Source organism: Sphaeramia orbicularis, chromosome 7, assembly GCF_902148855.1.
Source record: "Sphaeramia orbicularis chromosome 7, fSphaOr1.1, whole genome shotgun sequence".
Lineage (NCBI taxonomy): Eukaryota > Metazoa > Chordata > Actinopteri > Kurtiformes > Apogonidae > Sphaeramia > Sphaeramia orbicularis.
In genome coordinates this window covers 22,827,608-22,849,020 of record NC_043963.1, presented here as the reverse complement: position 1 = coordinate 22,849,020, position 21,413 = coordinate 22,827,608, and the positions used below count along the sequence as shown (strand labels likewise).

The window sequence follows — 21,413 nt, the reverse complement described above, 5'->3', positions numbered from 1 at the left end:
GGATTTAGCGGTGCAAAATGGTCCTAATTCAGTTGAAAAAACCTAGACAACTTGCAAAAAACATTTTTTGTAACCCAGTGTTATATAAGGAGAATAGGTGGGAGTTTATAAGTTATGCTTCTTCTCACTCCTTTTTGAATATGTATTATATGTCTTATGTTTAAGTGTTTTATTTGTTTTTTTCTGTTTTGACATTCATATTCAAAATAGATACACAAATCAATCAAAATCAATCAAAGTAAGTGAATCAGATCTTTCAATAGTAGCGACCGTACACCTCTAAACACTTAGGAAAAAACAAACATGGCACCGAACACAAGCGCACATTAAGCCATGTCTGAATTTAGATTTACAAGATTCACATTTAGACGTATAGCTATGCCCCTCGGTGTTGAACCAGTACATACTTGTCCTGTGGTCAACATGGCATTAGGAGGACAGTCATCGTCAGTCTAACTATAGCTCTGAGTTGCATGTGGAAGACTGAAACATAATGACATAACATCACCAAAATAAACACTCAAGCATAAATGATATCCATACATACATATGTGCAGCCAAACAAGCACACAGTGAAAACCTGAGTAGGGCACTAAAATAGCTTAAGTAGTCGACAGCATCCTGTTAGGAAAGTGTGGCATGAAAAACTTATCTTATGGAGGTGAAGAAGAATTTGGCCTTAGATGTTTTTTTGTTTTTTTTGCTGTGTTCTTATCACTAATGACATAACTGATAAAATTGTGAAAATTCGATATGTTTAATGTTGATTAAACAGGGAACAGAAAAAATTAGTCTGCTTTTGGGCGAAGTCAAGGGAAGGTTAACATCTGGTCATAAAAATTTAATTACAATAATCTATACTAAAATTATATTTTTGGGTAGGTAATTACTTATATTTTCAGGAAAATGTATTTTGAAATGAGAAAAAATTTGTGAAAAAAATTTTTTGAGGAGTTTTATGAGTGTGAATGTTTGGAAAGTGACAGCGTTTTCTGCCGTCATTCTGGGATCATTTAAAAAACTCATAAAGAAACTAAATTTATCCCAAGTACATTGATATTTGTCTAATATTTATGTCATATTCTAGACACACAGCATTTAAAATTAATAACTGCATATATCGATGCAAAATACATTTGAATATAATGTTAATATTTGTATGTTGTAAATATTGTTTAAAAAATGTGATATTGATAATTGAAATAAAAAATGTTTGATATTTACTTTTGTCATCTATCTGTGACACTGCCATTTGTCAATACTCTTGCCATGTAGATATGATCAAATATTTTTTTTCCTCTAACCAATTATTAGGTTCTAAAATAGAGGGTTTAAGGTATACACTGGATGCATTTTAGGAGGAAAATGTCATATGAACTTCACTTTTGAGAACTTTGTAATTCTTGCAAAAAAAACAAACAAAAAAAAAAAAACACAATTTTTTGTCCACCCATAATGCAGTAGTTTTTTTTTTTATATTTTTCATTTAAAAATATTTGAAACTAAATTTTGTCTTTTGAGTATGTTTAAGATGGCATTTAGACCTTTCCATTTATGTGTAACATTTGTCTTAAATTTGTCTGGTTCAAAAATTATGAATCAAATAGTAGTGGGCTGTCCATCCATGACCTTGCCCTTTAATCACTTATGGTCCAGAGCTCTGGCACAATAAAGGTAAAATAGCATTACATGAATTATTAAAAAACAAACAAAATGGCGTTTTCTTTTTTTGGGGGAGGAACAACAGCCACGTTACCTTCATCATGTGGCCGTGGATGAACACCGTTCATGGAAACCAGAGGTTTGATCAGTCCTTCAACAGACAGGTCCTCTCATTTCCATTAAATATTAACCTGTCTGGTCTAACATTTACAAATTTTAGAGTCTGTGGTGTAAAATACACAGTATATACTGCAGTTGGGTATGTGAAATTATAGGCTACCCAGTTTCTGAAGGAAAGATTTGTTTCAATGTCTCTTATCAAACAATTTCATGTTTACATCACTGCTGTGATTAGTCCAAAGACAGTAAAATCAGAAAACAAAAGGTAAATTTGTTTTAGTTCACTGTCCACCAGTGTCACATTGTGTTATATAATACAGCTTTAACATGTTCACACTCACCCACTAAACAGGAAACCACAATCCCATGTATAAACAACACTGATATCCATTCACTTCCAAGGTCTGAAACTAATACATGAGTGCTTATATTTATAATTATACTGATGATTCATTTCAGTTTAGTCTTAAGGATGTTCTGAGTGAGATAATTATTCTATAGCGTTCATAAATAAAGGTCTGGTTTATTCAGTCATCGGAACTCCCCTCTACTTAAAACTGAAACAAATATAATAATTATGGTATTCACCAAATTCCTTCTTTTTGTATTTATATACAGAAGAAAGAAAAGAGAGAAATTCCCGACAGACATAAGAAAGGTATTCTATTTGTCTGTTTGCTCAATTTATTCATTTTTTTTCTTTCAACATGAATTACAAAAATAACTTCATGGTATTTTTCAATGTAAATATTACACATAATATTGTACATAAAGCGCTGTGCAAAAGAAGCCACAAGTAGGTTTTTACTTTTAGTATGAGCATAATGATATATTATAATGTAGGTGCACACTTCTCAGTCTCTGTAACAACATGCAACTGAAACAATGAAGAGCATTAAAAACAAGATAAGATTTACTGAACTAATCTAGTTTTTTACACCAGGTTTCATTCAACACATGTCCAATGTTTTTTTCACTGCTTCACTCTTAATACTGTTTCTTATAGAAGCTATGTACTTCATATTTTTTGTGAGTTTTTAATGCTCTATTTTTTGTTGCATTTTAATAAAGAGACTGAGAAATAGATATTATGCTCATCCCAACTGTGCAAAAACAACACAAGTACTGCACAGTTCTGTAAATAAAGCTATCACTAGATTGATGACATGACAAGGACCAGATCAATACATTTAAACAGCTTCCATGAGTGAATAAAACACTGCATTTTGTTTGATAAAGAATACATTTTAAGATTTAGCCTCTTCTACTGTTTTAACTTCATTCAAAAGTGCATTTATCCTCTTGTTGTATTCCTTTCCACCATCATCTCCTTGTCCTGATTATGCAACTTTCAGGCATCTTTATTCATTGTTAAAGTGCCTGTTGTTTTGTGACGTCTACGTACAATATTGATCAGTAGTGTTTAACTTTAGGAAGGACACACAGCATTTCAAAAAGGAGGTTAGCACCAGTCAGCGCAGTGTTCCCTGTTGAGAGGAAGGAATGTGTAAATAAGAGTTGTATTAAAAATCATATTTGTGTGTGAAATGTTAAAGGTACCTGTGGTGTCATAAGGAGGGGAGACCTCCACGAGATCGCATCCCACTAGGTTTAGACCACGGCAGCCTCGGATAATCTCAACTCCCTAAAAAGAAATGAAAGATTTTTAAGGCGACACATTTATTACTCATGATTAGGGATATAATGATTACCGGTATAACGATAAACCACGGTAAAATTGCAGACGGTTAGTATTACTGTTTAAATTCTAATTATCATGATAACCGTGTTTGATTACTGCACTTTTCCGGAGAAAAGGCCTATGTAAAGATCTGCTTTTATGTCAAATATTTGAGTATAGTTGTAATTTATTACAATTTTAATTGTATATACCTAATATTTGGAACCAATATTCACTTTTAAAGTCTTTGAAAAGGTTCATTAAGCATCTTTGTGTTATTTATGCAATAAAGTATATACAGTTTTCAAATCAGATTTTATATATTTTTTTGTGTTTTCTGGCCTTTTATGTTGATATAGTAGGTTAAAGTGAAAAAAATAATAGACTGATGATATAAATGAGGTTGTGCTGAAAAAAAAAAAGACACCGAACATGGATATACTAAGCATTTCTTTATATAGTATATAAAGGCAAAATCAAAAGTACTGAAAAACGGCCAAAATAGGCTCAGACCACTAAGGGTTAATATTTGAATCTTTCTGCAACAGAAGGTACATTGTGCCAATTATTTCATTAGTTTTTTTTTTTTTCCCCAAATAAAACTTGGTTAAATTATTTCAGTGTGTGTATTAGTACTTTCTGAACATTTTGAGCACAATTTCAACAATACCGCGACAATAATGACAACCGTGATAATTTTGGTCACAATAACTGTGATATGAAATTTTCACATCGTTACATCCCTACACATGATGGATTTAGTCTGTCAAATGGTTTTAAAATCTTATCAATTTATGACGATTAAAGTCTGCACCATATTTACCTGGATGGGAGTCAGCCCTGCTATCTCTGGCGTACCGGTTCCAGGAGCAAAGCCCGGGTCCAGAGCGTCGATATCGAAACTGAGGTACACTGGACCGTTGCCCATTTGAGTCCTGACCTCAGCCATCAGAGGTGCAAGAGACTTGAACCAACACTCTTCCACTTGGACCACACGGAAACCCTGCTCAGCACACATAAGGACGGTTTTCAGTCTGTCTGACAACTCTTTTTGTTTAGAAACAGTCAAAATTAACACCTGCATCCACTTGGTTATATTGCAAATGAGGCTTTTATCTTAAAAAATAAAGGTAACAATAATAAGAAAAGGAAGAAGAGAATAAAACATAATATTTGTATTTGTATGCTAACTTGTAGTGAGTACCTGGGCTCTGCTCCATTCATAGGAGTCTGCAGAGTAACCTGTACCACGCAGTCCAATCTGCACCACCCTCTTACAGTCCAGCAGTCCCTCCTCAACGCACCGTCTGAATGGGGTCCCATGGCCAATCCTTTCCCCCAAGACCACATCACTGGTGTCAGCGTGAGCATCAACGTGGACCAGACCCACTGGGCCATACCTTAGAAATGCAAGACAGTATGTAAATATTTGTCCACACAGAATGCAGTGATCTTCCAATTCAAAGGGTTCTTACTTCTCAGCAACAGCTTGAAGGATTGGGTATGCTATTGTGTGATCGCCACCTGCAGGTAGAAATTGTTTTAACACATGACCTTTGCTCTGGCATAAATTCCAAAAGTCTATTCCACTGGCTGATGTTTGTACAAACATGGCAGGAGTGTATTCAGAATGATAGTAAAATTACACTACACTATCTCGGATCATTCTGTCATTCATTACAAAAGACTGAATAAAACATAAAAATACTGACTGCAGAAGAAGATGGGTATAACACAGGGGTGTCAAACTCATTTCTTCCAGGGGCCACATTAAGCCCAATTGGATCTCAAGCGGGCCGGACCAGTAAAGTAATAGCATCATAATGTATAAATAGTGACAATTTTTTCTCTTTGTTTTAGTGCAATAAAAAACATAAAATTATGAAAATATATTTATATTTACAAACTATCCCTCAACAAAAAACGTGAATAACCTGAAAAAACTGAAATTTGTAAGAAAACTAAGTGCAGTTTTAACAATATTATGTCTCAACTTATCATTTATACATGTGCAATATGAACAATGTTACACAAACATTTGGTAACAAGCAGAATATTGTTAAAAATTTGGAGTTTGGAACTAAAACAAGAACAATTTCTCATTTGCTCAGGTCATTGTTCTTCTTAGTTGTTCTTCACAGTTCAAATGGATCCGTTTTGCTTCAAAAGAGCAAAACTAGTTCAGTGGAACCTAGAAAAATGGAGTTGTCACTATTTCTAGGTTACTATGCTATTATTTTACTTTAGATCATATTGGTCTGTATGTGGAACCTGAACTATAGGGTGTCCCATAAGTCTCCATACATAGGAGACATAATACATTCCATACATATATGGTTCTAACATGTATTTATTTATATTTCTTCTTTATAGTTCTTCAGCAGTGGAGGACATGCATTGAAACGTGTTCCCGACAAAATGGCAGTCATATAGAGCATATTATATAAATAAAAATGGTTTATGTCAAGAAACGTTTATTTTTCCTATGTATGGAGACTTATGGGACACCCTGTATAATGACTTTGACATCCTTGATTGTTAATATCTTCAGTGTAATTTTTGCACTTTGCAAATTCATCCCACGGTCCAGATTGGACCTTTTGGCGGACCGGTTTGGCCCCCGGGCCATATGTTTGAGACCCCTGGTACAACATCATCTTCTGCAGTTATATGTTGCGTTTTTTAAATCACACACCCATTGTCAGAGGGATACAGCCAGTAGCCAGGATCTTTCGGTAGGCCTCCCTGATGCGTTTGCACGTATCCTTCAGGTCATACACATTCACATTCACATCCCCGATATCAGCCACCATAATGGACTCAAAAGGTGCCGCCCTGGTGCCGCTGTTGTACGCCCTCAACAAGGCTGACTCCACTCTGATCTGTCTGGGACCGAACCTGTGGGGGCGAAGGGGAAATTGCACCTTAATATCTCAGTGATTAGATTCTGAGGCAAATTGGATCCAGTTGAATATTATGAATGACATTTGGGCCTGGCCACATGAGTAACAGAGTGAGCACTGTGCAGCAATATTAATCATTCTATATCTGTTTTTAAGAAATAATTTAGCAGCAACCATAACAGCTCAAATTGTAGGTCGATGCAAGTACTTTAACATGCCATTAAGGAATAATAACCAAATATTTAATAAAAACATGAATTTATCATCATTGACAAAGTAACAGAGTGAGGAAAAATATACAACAGTTATTCAAGGTTTGGAAAAAATACTAAGAAGTGCTGTTCCTCAAAGAAAGTGCAAATATTTAGCACACCACACTTTTCTTAATATATGAGAGTAAATTATAACCAAACTTTAAACTGATATCATTTATATTTTACTTTTAAAAGACATTAATTCATGGTAATGGAGTGAGAATCCAAAAAAGTAACAAAGTGAGGTGTTTGTTCAGTGTGATGCACCATAATAATAACCAAAGATTTTAGGATACTGATAAAATGACCAGTCCTTGGTGATCTGTTTCATTACTATATTTAATACACATCTTTCTGTTTTTTTAAAAATAATAAATAACATTCAAAATCATTATAGTATTTACATTCTGAATTTACGCTGTATACATTCATTTACAACGTTTACTGTTGTTAATTTGCACTGTATTCTCATATATTTTCCTATATTTCCAGTTGTAATTCAGGTGAAAATTAAATAAACAGTTTTAGAAACTAGAGATGTCTTCCATACTGAGCAATCAAAAATATTGTTTTAGAGAAAAAAATAAATTGACCCTGATGTTCACTTTCACATGGCCAGGCCCATATATGACCCTATACCAAGATGTGATCCACCATAGATGTTACTCTAATATGTTTCATATTCATAACCTCCCAAGATACATGAAGATATAAGATTGTAATGTTGTTAATATTAAATACCAAGAGTAAAATGTATATAACTATAGATGTCAATGTGGCCTACATGTATTCAGTTCCTATGCACACCCTGAAATAAGAAATAATTGGCACAGTGTGGAAAATCCTAATTAAAATAGAAAAGAGTGACACATGCATTGAAATGTGTATTATGGTAAGATCAATCAGTATTCCAGGGTTTTTTTTGTTTTTTTTTAACAGAAATGGATACTATGTCCGCCAGACAAAGAGATGAAAAATGCCTATGAACTGACATTTATGGATGTAGCTGTATGAAGCAATGTTTTGATAAAGGTTTGATCTTGAGCCTATATGGTTCTATGACTGTTATCAGTGCAGTTTGGTCCAAGGGATCACAGATAATGAGCTTAGTATTGCACCCTTGCCCTTTATACATCCAGATCATTGAACTACACTGCACACTGTAGAGGGTGAATTATCTTGTTTTGAAACATTTAATTTTCTCACACATCTTCAGTCCATCTTTACTCCCTTAATTTTCATGACTAAAATAACCTTTTCAGCTGTTTTAAATCCATGGTTATTTCATCATTTTAAGTCATTTTTAGCCTAAAATTGTCTCTGTCTAACTTTTTTCTTCAGTGTCTTCAAGGAATGGCTGTATATTTACTATATGAAAAGATGCTGACTGACCAGACAAAACAAGAGAAAGAAGCTATGTTAAAAAAAAAAAGTGTATTTTAATGTCACTGCTTTGTTTATGGATAAGAGATTACAGATGCCTGTTCCAGTGGTGTATAAAACCCTGAAAAAGCTAAACAGCTGCTCACAACTAAGACATCTACTGATCTAAAACATGTTTAACCACTACTCCTATCACTACAGTTAAATAATGCAGGTAAAATGCAGCTTCTCAGATTTTCAGCAGCATCAGATATGACCTATGTGGACATTTGGTCAGCTTCTGCAACACTGACTCACAAATAAAACCTATGTAGTTTGGCAAATAATAGTGCGTGTAGTCACTTGTTTCTATGTTCAGTTAATGATATATTTTTGCTGGAAAAAATCACTTTTCTTTGTTGTGATATGATGACCTTTGAATTTACTCTGAGCTTTTATTAACAGTGACATGATCTGTAAATTAAATATAAGAAAATACATAATTTTCACAAAAAAAGCAAGGTGCAGAAAGTAATATTATAACAAATGCTGACAAATCACTTAAAAATAGTTACATGTAGAGAAAAATTCATTTGGAAAATGCCACAATAATTGTCCTAGATCTTTACGAGTTAAAAAAGTTTAGTTTTTTCATATAAAGCCTATCAACAGCAGAATTTTCAATACACATAAAGTTCAATCCATAATTTCAAACCATAACAAATGATGTGATCAATTATGAATAGTTATGTGTAGAGAAAAAAATCCTTTGGAGGCTGCCAAAAATATAATTATGCAACATAGAAACTCACTTAAAATCAACCACAATCCCATCATACATCAGTCAAACGAGGGTAGAGAAAAGTGCATTAGAACAACAAAAATGGGCTAAAGTTTACTTAGGGGGTCAAATGAGTGGCCATTTTTGTAAAAAAAAAAAAAAAAGAAAAAAAGTTGTAAGAAATGCATAGAACTGTGTTGAAATAATACTAATGCATTTGTGCACAGACTACTGATATTATTTGACACTGGAAGCTATATTTTCAGAAATATTAGATTTTGAATAGCACGTGTATGTGAAAACTTTTGCTGGTGGACGGACGTGACATTACCCATGATGCTCTGGTCAGTCCCAGTATTTTATTAGTAATAAACTTATATACTCACTATTGGTAATTATCCTCTTATTCATAAATGTTAGTATTGTGGATCTAAAACAATAACAGCTGACACAAAAACACAAAATGTGGCAGTGGACGGATGTGACATAGTTGTTACGGATCCCATCATACTGATGCTCGGCAGCCATGTCACCGTTTCCACAAATGATCCCTGTGCAAAAACTAGGATCAGAATTATTTATTGTATAGTTTATCATCATACTAAAGAGTAAATAACAATATAGAATTGTTATTTCTTTATAAAAATGCTTATTATTAGAAAACTGTTGATTTAAAAAGTGATGTGTGACATTCTTAATGTATGCATTTGTGTAACATAAGCAGGATGGATCAGCACCATACTCCATATTGCAACCTGTAAAACTAAAACGTGATATGTAGGATATAATCTTGTAAGAAAAACTGGGGAATCTAAAAGAATAGAATATTTGTTTTTCAGGTAAATTCAGTTCAAATATAACTTGGCCATTTGTGACATGAAAATATAGCATTAATTGTGATGAACTTGGACATTTTTGAGCTGAAAACATAGTTCATATGGCCATCAACATGTTGCAACAGAACTGAAATCCTGTAAATTTGCGTAACTTGCATTTACCAACACAAAGTTCCTTTGGGGATTCACTTATGTTGATTTCTTATGCACAAAGACAGAAATAAGACCTCTAAGCAAATTTTAGCTGAAATATGATATAAAGCACACAGATATTGGATAAAATATATACACTACAAACAAAAAGTTAAGGATATTTCATTTTTTGTTTGTCATTTTTGCCATTTGTAAATAAAACTATGTCTGGTCATTAAAAAAATGTATTTCAATTCAATGGACTCTATGCACAGCCTCACTACTTCCTGAACTTCAGGTGGGTCCTTTATTTCCCGTCTTTCATTATTGGACACACTGAGTAATCCAGGTGTGTCTGCTACTTCCCGTGACTACTGATAAATTAGGCACACCTGGATTACTCAGTGTGTCCAATAATGAAAGACAGGAAATAAAGGACCCACCTGAAGTTCAGGAAGTAGTGAGGCTGTGCATAGAGCCCATTGAATTGAAATACATTTTTTTAATGACCAGACATAGTTTTATTTACAAATGGCAAAAATGACAAACAAAAAATGAAATATCCTTAACTTTTTGTTTGTAGTGTATATATTTATCCAATATCTGTGTGCTTTATATCATATTTCAGCTAAAATTTGCTTAGAGGTCTTATTTCTGTCTTTGTGCATAAGAAATCAATATAAGTGAATCCCCAAAGGAACTTTGTGTTGATAAATGCAAGTTATGCAAATTTACAGTAAAAAAGTAAAAAGTGCTGTGCAAGAATCCCAACTGAAAAAAATTGCCCAAAGATTAAAAATATCCTTAACTTTTTGTTTGCAGTGTATTCATAAGTCCATTCTATAGCACAGTTTGCAGCTACTACATGCCCTACATCAGGGGTGTCAAACTCATTTTAGTTCAGGCGCCATATTCAACTACATTTGATCTGAAGTGGGCTGGACCAGAAAAATAACATCATAACCTGTAAATAATGACAACTCCAAATTGTTGTCTTTGTTTTAGTGTAAAAAAAAAAAACAAAACCATTAAATTATGAAAAGACTTACTTTTATAAACTACACCCCCCCCCCCCAAAAAAAAAAAAAAAAAACTGAAAAATGAAATTTAAATTAAAAAACATTAGAAAATTTAGTGCAATTTTAACAATATTATGCTTCAACATCTCATTTGTCCATGTGCATTATGGATCAGATCTACAAAGACACTAAACACTGAGGAACAGGAAGAAAATAGTTCAAATTGGGCTGAATTTTCTTTAGACATTTCAGGTAGTTCATATTTGTTCAGGTTATTCACATTTTAGTGTTACAGGATAGTTTGTAAATGTAAATATTTTCATAATTTAATGTTTTGGGGGTTTTTTTGCACTAAAACAAAGGGGAAAAAATTAAGTTGTTAATTCTAGATTTTTTTTGGCTTAATTCAAGATTTTTTTATTTTTTTTTACTTAATTGAAGTTTTTTTTTTTGGTCTAATTGAAGTTTTTTTTTTTTTTACTTAATTGAAGATTTTTTTATTTTTTATTTTTTTGCTTAATTCAAGATTTTTTGCTAAATTTGAGATTTTTTTACTTAATTGAAGATTTTTTTACTTAATTGAAGATTTTTTTTTTTTTTTGCTTAATTGAAGATCTTTTTTAACTTAATTGAAGATTTTTTTTTTGCTTAATTCAAGATTTTTTTTTTAAACTTAATTGAAGACTTTTTTTTTGTCTTAATTCAAGACTTTTTTTTTTTTTTTTTTAAACTTAACTGAAGATTATCTTTGGGCTTGAGTCAAGATTTTTTTTTTTTGTCTTATTCCAAGATTTTTTGCTAAATTTGAGATTTTTTTTGCTTAATTAAAGATTTTTTTTTTTTAACTTAATTGAAGATTTATTTATTTATTTATTTTTTGCTTAATTCAAGCATTTTTTTTAACCTAATTGAAGATTTTTTAGGCTTAATTCAAGATTTTTTTTTTTAACTTAATTGAAGATTTTTTTGTCTTAATTTAAGATTTTTTACTAAATTTGAGATTTTTTATTTTTTTTGCTTAATTAAAGATTTTTTTTTTTACTTAATTGAAGATTTTTTTGAGGTTTAATTCAAATTTTTTTCCTTAATTCAAGCTTTTTTTTTTTTTTTTTTTTCCTCTTCTTAATTCAATTCAAGATTGTGGAATTTTTGCACTTGGCAAAAACATCCCAGGGGCCGAACTGGACCATTTGGCCCCCGGGCCGCATGTTTGACACCCCTGTCCAACATTATTGCAACATTTTGTTCTAAACTGCAGCTTCATTTATGGGACTTTTTCATGCAACCTTATGGATCATCTCTGCTCAACAGCACCTGGCTCCAGGTCGGTTGGAGGTCCCGGTGTCGATAGGGACCCCTACAAAGGCCGCATCCAGCCCCTCTGCAGTCTCCTGGAAGGGCAGCTTGGCCATGGTGGGATCCCACTCACACGCGCCACAAACTCCGCACTGGGAGAACATAAAGCGTCTCCCTGAGGACTTCCTGCTGGGGGTTCCACTCAAACCCCGTCTGTCGGAGTCTCCACACAAAGCCACAGTCTGCCGTGGACGTGGGGCAGACGCCAGAAGACGATTTCGGAAAAAGTAAAGCGCCCTGCATTGAAGTTCCTGCACAGGGAGACCATGTTTACTGGACTGTGGGAGGACCAGCTGAAGGGACTTGAGCACGTGCGCGGCTATATCAAGGCGAGCTCGGAGTTTTCTGTGTTGGAGTAGCCTGCGTTAAAAAAAAAAAACAAAAAAAAAAACTTAATGACTACACTAATAAATTATATCTAATATAAATGAATGGTCGGTTTTTGTTGTGTAAAGGACTATATATACAATAAAAAAGAATCACACCGTTCAGATCGAGACATAAACGTGCTACTTTCTTATCACGTCTTAATTTAGTTTTAGAAATTCCTACATGTATATCTGAGCCTGAAAGCCTCATAAATCCACATACCAGGCATTGGGAAATAGGACACACTGAAACTGTGTAAACTTAACCCTTTCATGCATAAATTATGAGAACCTTAATGAAGATTTTTTTTTTTTTTCATGAGTGTTTTTATTTGTCTTTATGCATGAAAAAAGAAACAATGTGATTGAAAATTTTCTTATGAACCTATTTTTTATGGAGTTCCAAAAATATCCAAATTATGTCCACACCATATGTTTAATTTTTGAAGAAAAAAAAAGTATTTACTGATATATTGTGTGTTTTCATGCAGCTAATCTGATGTTTTCTCACATTTTGACATATTCCAATACTAGTCAGATATGCAGAACAAAAGGGGACAAGGACCTAAACTTTCCTGATTTTCACCTGTCAGGACAGGTGCTGAGTGTGAGTGCCAAAATAAAGTATTTAGGTCACTTTATTACGGATCAAATGTCCGATGATGATGATATGTACATGCAATGTCGGATGTTATATGCTCAGGCCAGTATGTTGGCAAGAAAATTCTCCATGTGTACAGAAAATGTCAAGAAGAATCTCTTCAGAGCATATTGTACTCCTCTTTATACTGCCCCCTTGTGGGCCAGGTTTAAAAAGGCTAGCTTACAGAAGTTCAAAGTTGCATAATGATTCCATGAGAATACTGTTTAAAAAACCTCGGTGGACTAGTGCAAGTGAGTTATTCTGCAAGGCAGGAGTGAACACTTTTCATGCTCTTATAAGAAACTTAATGTACAAATTTATCTGTCAACTGAACGATTCTCAGAATTCCATCATTAGGCTATTGACAAATCCCAGTCATAGTTTGGTGTGATACCAGTCATCGCTGTGGCGACACTGGTACAGTTGTCTTTTATAATATTCATGATGTTTTGTCTGTATTTTTAACGTGTGTTTTTAAATGTATTCTGTTTGTTGATTGCTTGTTTGTTTGTTTTTAAATGGACTCCCAAGTCTGCAAATAAATATGATGATGATGAATGTAGTCACTACTCACTTCATGGAGATAATATGCAAAAAAAAAAAAAAAAACTTTTTGTTTAAAAAAAAAAAAAAAGAGTTAATTACAGTCTAATAATATTAACAAGCAATTGATTTACACTCAAACATATTACTGCAGATCAGGTTTATCAAGAACAGCAAAGTTACAGTAATGGTATGAATTACAGTGTATGTGATGGTGCATAAGCGTCCACTGTGTTGGAACTAAAACAACAAAAAAATAACAAAACCCATGAGTATATGTATAAGAGAACAGCTTTGAACAGCTGTCCACTGGAGTGACCACCACGTATGAAAGGGTTAATACAGGACAACACAAGGGGTCAGCAACTTCTACAATCTAAAGTTTGGACATGAAAGAGAGAAAAATAATCTGTCTGGAGCCACCAAAAATATATTCAGTCTCAAGGTGGATCTGCAGTGGCCGATTAATGGATATTTGATGAATTAGTTTTGCATTTCCATTACAGTCATGCAATGTTTTGTGCATGTCTGAAAGTGTACCCAACACACAATAGTGAAAAAATAGGCATCTATAGGTTTATTTATAGGCTAACTTAACCCATTAAGACCCAAACAGCCACCGATGACCAAAACCATCTAGTAATTTAAAATCTTTTATACCTATTGATATACTAATCCTAACAATACATGTAAATAATTGGTGTAAAATGCAGTTTGTTATCTTTTCATGGTCATCAGATATGACCCATTTGGACTTTCAGAGGCTCCATAGTGACAACACTGACTCACCAGTAAAACCCATGGAGTTGGATCAGTGATAGTGGATGGAGACACTTGTTTTATGTTCAGTTAATGATATATTTTACAGAAAAAAATGCCCCTTTTTCTTCAGTTTTCTCTGTTTTTGATATAATAATCAACTTTAATCTGAGCTTTTATGAACATCTACATGATCAGTAAAAATAGTAAAGGAAAATACATGATGTTCACTGAAAAAAATGTAAAATACAGAGGATAATGTCATAATAAATGGTGATCAATCACTTAAGAAAAGTTAAATATAGAGAAACTAAAATTTTGGAATGGCCATAAAAATAGCACTAGGTCTTTATGGGTTAATGTAAATCATTGTAAATTGGTGCCAGGCCCTAACACTAATGTCAACATAGCTTCAGGCCCATAACTATAGGAAAACGTTAAGCAGTATTAATATTAAGCAAACAGTTGTGTAGTTGAAATCTGATGTTGGACTCAGAGCTGGGGTTTTTTGTTTAGTTTTGTTTTGGGTTTTTTTCTTTTGAAGAAGAGTCAGTACAAATGCAGAGTCACCAAGACATCTGTAGAAGACTGACCAAGAATACAAGGAGTGGTGCTTTTAAGCATGTGGATTAACTACCACTCCTAACAGCAGAGGGGACCCTCCCTGACAGCTGTTAGAGACAGACCACAGCATTCACAACGAGACAAATGAGACTTAAAGAGACTAAAATAAGACAGAGCTATAAATTATGCAAAACAATTACTACTAGCATATTATAAAAGTACCTTCATGGTATGATAACGAAGTGAAGAACCATAGATGTGTGGTCCAAGGGTCAAGTAATGGGCAGTACAAAACAAAAAATGTCTTGATAAACCAGCTGATGTCATCATGTCTATGCATGTGCTGATGTCAGCATATCAGTCACCTCTATATATGTGCCAAGTTTGAAGTAAACTGAAAAAAAATTGACGTTTTTGTAGACATGTGGAATTTTGCCCATTATAAGTAAATGGGAGGAAAAAAAGATGTAAAATATTCATAAAAAAATTTAACTTTGACCTACTTTTACCAAACTGCCAAACTACCAAACTAACATCTATTCTAGGTCACTGGCAATTTATAAACCCAATTTGATATGAATTTAACCAATAATTTTGCTGCTACAGACATGTGAAATTTCGCCCATTAAAAGTAAATGGGGCAAAATAAAGATTAAAAAAAAAATCATAAAAAATTGAGGCTTTGACATATTTTTTTCCCAAAATGTAATGAGATCTATACTGGGTCACTGGTAATCTATAAACCCAATTTGGTATGAATTCAACCAATAATGTTGCTGCTACAGACATTTGAAATTTTGCCTATTGTAAGTAAGTAAGGGGGAAATTAAAAAAAAAAAAAAATCATAAAAAATTGAAACTTTGACCTATTTTTTCCCCAAAATCTAATGGCATCTATGCTGGATCACTGGCAATTTATAAACCCAATTTGGTATGAATTCAACCAATAGTTTTGTTGCTACAGACATGTGAAAGTTCACCCATTGTAAATAATGGGGGGAAAAAAGAGATTTTAAAAATTGATTTAAAAAAAAAATTGAACTTTGACCTATTTTTTTCCAAAATGTAATGGCATCTATTCTGGGTCACTGGCAATCTATAACCAAATTTGGTATGAATTCAACCAATAATGTTGCTGCTACAGACATTTGAAATTTTGCCTATTGTAAGTAAGTAAGGGGGAAATTAAAAAAAAAAAAAAATCATAAAAAATTGAAACTTTGACCTATTTTTTTCCCCAAAATCTAATGGCATCTATGCTGGATCACTGGCAATTTATAAACCCAATTTGGTATGAATTCAACCAATAGTTTTGTTGCTACAGACATGTGAAAGTTCACCCATTGTAAATAAATGGGGGGAAAAAAGAGATTTTAAAAATTGATTTAAAAAAAAATTGAACTTTGACCTATTTTTTTCCAAAATGTAATGGCATCTATTCTGGGTCACTGGCAATCTATAACCAAATTTGGTATGAATTCAACCAATAATTTTGCTGCTACAGACATTTGAAATTTTGCCCATTGTAAGTAAATGAGGGGGAAATTTAAAAAAAAAAAAAAAAATTATAAAAAATTGAAACTTTGACCTATTTTTTCCCAAAATGTAATGGCATCTATTCTGGGTCACTGGCAATTTATAAACCCAATTTGGTATGAATTCAACCAATAGTTTTGCTGTTACAGACATGTGAAAGTTCACCCATTGTAAGTAAATGGGGGGAAAAAAAGACTTAAAAAAATTCTTTAAAAATTTGAACTTTGACCTATTTTTTCCTAAAATGTAATGACATCTATGCTGGGTCACTGGCAATCTTTAAACCCAATTTGGTATGAATTCAACCAATAATTTTGCTGCTACAGACGTTTGAAATTTTGCCCATTGTAAGTAAATGAGGGGGAAATTAAAAAAAAAAAAAAAAAAAATCATAAAAATTGAAACTTTGACCTATTTTTTCCCAAAATGTAATGGCATCTTTTCTGGGTCACAGGCAATTTATAAACCCAATTTGGTATGAATTCAACCAATAGTTTTGCTGCTACAGATGTGAAAGTTCACCCATTGTAAGTAAATGGGGGGAAATTTTTTTTTTTTTAAATTCTTTAAAAATTTGAACTTTGACCTATTTTTTCCTAAAATGTAATAACATCTATGCTGGGTCGCTGGCAATCTTTAAACCCAATTTGGTATGAATTCCACCAACAGTTTTGCTGCTAGAGTGTTAACAAACAAACAAAAACAAAAAAACAAAACAAACAAAAAAACAAACAAACAAAAAAAAAAAACCACACCAACCAACCAGCAAATAAACAAACAAACCGAACCAAAAACAATACCCCTTGTCTCCCTTTTGGGGGCGGGGTAATAACCAGTTGCTGTCAGTCAAAGGCTAATACACATTCATTAAACCTCAGCTGATCCGCAGCTTAATTCTAGTCCTCAGTTTAATCCTCTGTTGACATGAAGGTGGAACATAATGACGCCTGTTGCAGCAGGTGGAGCCCACAGGATCTGCTCCATCTGTCGCAGTATACGCCACTTTTTCACATCCAGTATCTCGACCCCAAAACCTGATTTGGAAGTGCTGTTGTGGTGATGTGCTTGTGAAACAGTTGTTGCGGCTGTAGATGGAGGAGGGCTTGCCGCACTACACCTGTCCTCCTCTAGGGGCAGAGGGAGGCGCTCAGGCAGATCACTCCGAGACAGCGCGCATCTCAGACACACGCTCCAGACTTGTCTCATTACATTGCATAATATCGACAAGCCATCATGGTAAGCACGATTTATTTATTTTTATTTCTAAACGATTTATTTCAAAATAGCTTTCTTTATTTGAATAGCTGAAGAATAGTGTTTAATATGGGATTTTTCTGAGGTAGTTCTCTGTACTCCATTGCATAACATGTCTGCACATTGTCACATCTTCAATATTATCTGACTGAAAATGCATTTAGTTATACCCTGCGTTGGAAGAAATTATGCAAACTGTTTTATTTCTGTGGTACAAACGCCTAATCCTCTTCCCACATACCTCATTTAAATCAGCTTACATGGGCTGGCCACTGGCTTCGCACTTATTTATGTTAACCTTAACCTTTTTTTTTTTTTTTTTTTTTTTTTTTTGCATGGAGATCTCTGTAGCCTATATAGAATTTGCACGACGTATCATGTATTATTTTACTCAAAATGCTATTTTCTAAGTGTTATATGAAACCACCCACTCTGGAATATCTCTCATTTGCATACTGTTAAACAAATACAAGCGTTTTCTGCAATATAACCCTAATGAAGTGAAGGAATGTGGCTGTTGAAGGAGACAGAATACTGCAATGTGTCTGACCTAGATAATCTGCTCACCCTACAGTAATCCAATGCGCAGTAGACATGGTTTAATGCCACAGAGAGACTAGAAGAAATAATAGACTCCATCACAGCCAGACATGCCGTAATAGAAACTAGACTGAGTCCTGTCATGGAGTAAATGGGAATTAAATCAACTAGTCTGAAGTGATGTGAAAAACAGTTTGTGGTGTCTATGATGTAATAGATTTTTAATGGTTCAGTTTAAAGGTAAAGCTCAAAAATACCTTCTTTTTCAAAGGATCATAGTTTGATAGGTCATATTCTGTAGAGCCACGTCCTGTTACATGCACATTGTCTTCATTTTAATCCTGAAAGCAGTCATTGAGAAAAACCATTTCCCAAGGTCAACAGGGCCAGGTTTAGGCAAATCTTTAATCCAAATCTTCTTTATTTCCACCACAGCGTGAGTGTATCTCCATCCACGTCGGTCAGGCGGGCGTCCAAATTGGCAATGCCTGCTGGGAGCTGTACTGCTTGGAACATGGGATCCAGCCAGATGGTCAGATGCCCAGTGATAAAGCCATCGGAGGAGGAGATGATTCCTTCAACACCTTCTTCAGTGAGACTGGAGCTGGAAAACATGTGCCCAGAGCTGTTTTTGTGGATCTGGAGCCCACTGTCATTGGTAAACACCCACAGACACCATGGTTCTGCTGTTATTTCATGAAATCAAACTCTAAAGTTATTTGTGCGTCAAACTGTCTTCAGATGAGGTGCGCACTGGGACCTACCGCCAGCTGTTCCACCCTGAGCAGCTGATCACTGGTAAGGAGGATGCTGCCAACAACTACGCCCGTGGACACTACACCATCGGCAAAGAGATCATTGACCTGGTGTTGGACAGGATCCGCAAACTGGTGGGTAACATGTTATCAGGAGAGATTTATTATTTTGATTCAGAATAATGAACTGAGATTTTGTTATTCATGTGCTAATGTTCTATGTCCCTCTCTGTCCTCAGGCTGACCAGTGCACTGGTCTTCAGGGTTTCCTGGTTTTCCACAGCTTCGGAGGTGGCACCGGCTCTGGTTTCACCTCTCTGCTGATGGAGCGTCTGTCTGTCGACTACGGCAAGAAGTCCAAGCTGGAGTTCTCCATCTACCCAGCCCCCCAGGTGTCCACTGCTGTGGTGGAGCCCTACAACTCCATCCTGACCACCCACACCACCCTAGAGCACTCTGACTGTGCCTTCATGGTTGATAATGAGGCCATCTATGACATCTGTCGTAGGAACCTCGACATCGAGCGCCCCACTTACACCAACCTGAACAGGCTGATCAGTCAGATTGTGTCCTCCATCACTGCTTCCCTTCGTTTTGATGGTGCCCTTAATGTTGATCTGACAGAGTTCCAGACCAACTTGGTGCCATATCCCCGTATCCACTTCCCTCTGGCCACCTATGCCCCCGTCATCTCAGCTGAGAAGGCCTATCATGAGCAGCTCTCAGTGGCTGAGATCACCAACGCTTGCTTTGAGCCAGCCAATCAGATGGTCAAATGCGACCCTCGCCACGGTAAATACATGGCCTGCTGCCTCTTGTATCGTGGTGATGTGGTTCCCAAAGATGTCAATGCAGCTATTGCCACTATTAAGACCAAGCGGTCCATCCAGTTTGTGGACTGGTGCCCCACTGGTTTCAAGGTTGGTATCAACTACCAGCCCCCCACTGTAGTTCCTGGTGGAGACCTGGCCAAGGTCCAGAGGGCTGTGTGCATGCTGAGCAACACCACTGCTATTGCAGAGGCCTGGGCTCGGCTTGACCACAAGTTTGACCTGATGTACGCTAAGCGTGCCTTTGTCCACTGGTACGTAGGTGAGGGTATGGAGGAGGGAGAGTTCTCTGAGGCCAGAGAGGACATGGCAGCTCTGGAGAAGGATTATGAGGAGGTCGGAGTTGACTCCATTGAGGGTGAAGGAGAGGAGGAAGGAGAGGAATATTAAACATCAACAGAAAGAGGCTGTAGTTTAACAAGAACCAGTTCGTTTCAATGTATTCTTAAAACATTATCACACAGAGATGAGTTTACTATGAAGATGCAATTTGACTGTGTATATTTATACATATGTATATTTATACCCAATCAGATTACATTTTGGCAACATACTTAACTTCCAATCAAAGGGATTAGTGTTTTTAGTTAAACAGAAGGCATGTGACTAAAATCTTTCTGCTTTCAGAGTAATCTTGATTGTTGATGTGTTAAATGTTGATCTATGTTCCAAATAAAATGTCTGTATTATATAAAGTTGTCATTGTGTCAGATCTTGAACCATTTAGTTATTTTACTATAATCCAATGATATGAATCAAGTTTCATGTCATCATCAGATCAGGGCATTAAATACAGACAATGTATAATAAATGTATTACATTTAATTATCAAGTTACATATGCTATGTGTGATACTCACTTCAATACAACTGTATATAAATTAATAGTATGACAAGGTACATCACAGCAATACTGATGGAAACAAGACAGGTTAAATAAAGACAATGACTTGCACAACCCACTCAGGTACTTTTATTCAGAAATACAGCTAGGAAATCTACAATATATCCAAAATATTTCTCACTTCTCTCTTATAGGTTAAAACAAGGTACTGTTCATGCGATATCTGTATGTACTGACCACATAATTATTCTTTAACCATGTATGTCATCCTTGAACTGACAAGTTTTCCTGACAATTTCTGATAAGACAGGAAGCATGAAGGGTTTAGTCACTCTACTTAAAATAATTTACAACTACAAATCTTTTATAAAGTGCTTTCGAAGAGCTGGCAACAAACCACTGTAGGTTAGCCTCAACAGCAATCCCAAAAAGTGCAAACATGGACCTAAAGTGCAAACCACATGAACAAAGAAAGATAAACTCAACCACTCCTAAGGACTGACACTGTGTATGATCAATGCTAATCATCATGACTGCATTTCTTTTATCTGCATTATATTCTGAAGGTTTAAAGCTATACTGTACAACATGTCATTTTTACACTTTTCTTTTGTAATCTTAAAATGCTGATGAGGTGCAGTGAAGACAATGATCTAGCGCTGCACAGACCCT

At 34.8% G+C, this 21,413-nt stretch overlaps 2 protein-coding genes across 2 annotated transcripts; one reads left to right on the top strand and one right to left on the bottom strand.

The window, feature by feature from the left end:
- Positions 1 to 1,806: 1,806 nt before the first annotated feature.
- On the bottom strand, positions 1,807 to 17,725 carry agmat (agmatinase (putative)). Its single transcript, XM_030138793.1, is given in 10 exon segments — positions 1,807 to 3,269; positions 3,343 to 3,427; positions 4,287 to 4,466; positions 4,668 to 4,863; positions 4,939 to 4,987; positions 6,159 to 6,361; positions 12,065 to 12,167; positions 12,170 to 12,210; positions 12,212 to 12,466; positions 17,490 to 17,725. Coding segments are annotated over 10 exon segments (1,422 nt in total). The 3' UTR covers positions 1,807 to 3,195.
- On the top strand, positions 17,472 to 20,597 carry LOC115421930 (tubulin alpha-1B chain). The gene is made up of 4 exons (XM_030137933.1): positions 17,472 to 17,755; positions 18,749 to 18,971; positions 19,055 to 19,203; positions 19,308 to 20,597. The coding sequence occupies exons 1-4, from the start codon at positions 17,753 to 17,755 to the stop codon at positions 20,286 to 20,288; spliced, it is 1,356 nt and encodes a 451-aa protein (XP_029993793.1). The 5' UTR covers positions 17,472 to 17,752; the 3' UTR covers positions 20,289 to 20,597.
- Positions 20,598 to 21,413: the final 816 nt, after the last annotated feature.

Bases quoted from the DNA above. Each gene is read 5' to 3' on its own strand.
- LOC115421930 (XM_030137933.1), top strand. The intron at 18,972-19,054 runs GTAAACACCCAC...AACTGTCTTCAG, and splicing joins TCTGGAGCCCACTGTCATTG to ATGAGGTGCGCACTGGGACC. The intron at 19,204-19,307 runs GTGGGTAACATG...CTCTGTCCTCAG, and splicing joins TGGACAGGATCCGCAAACTG to GCTGACCAGTGCACTGGTCT.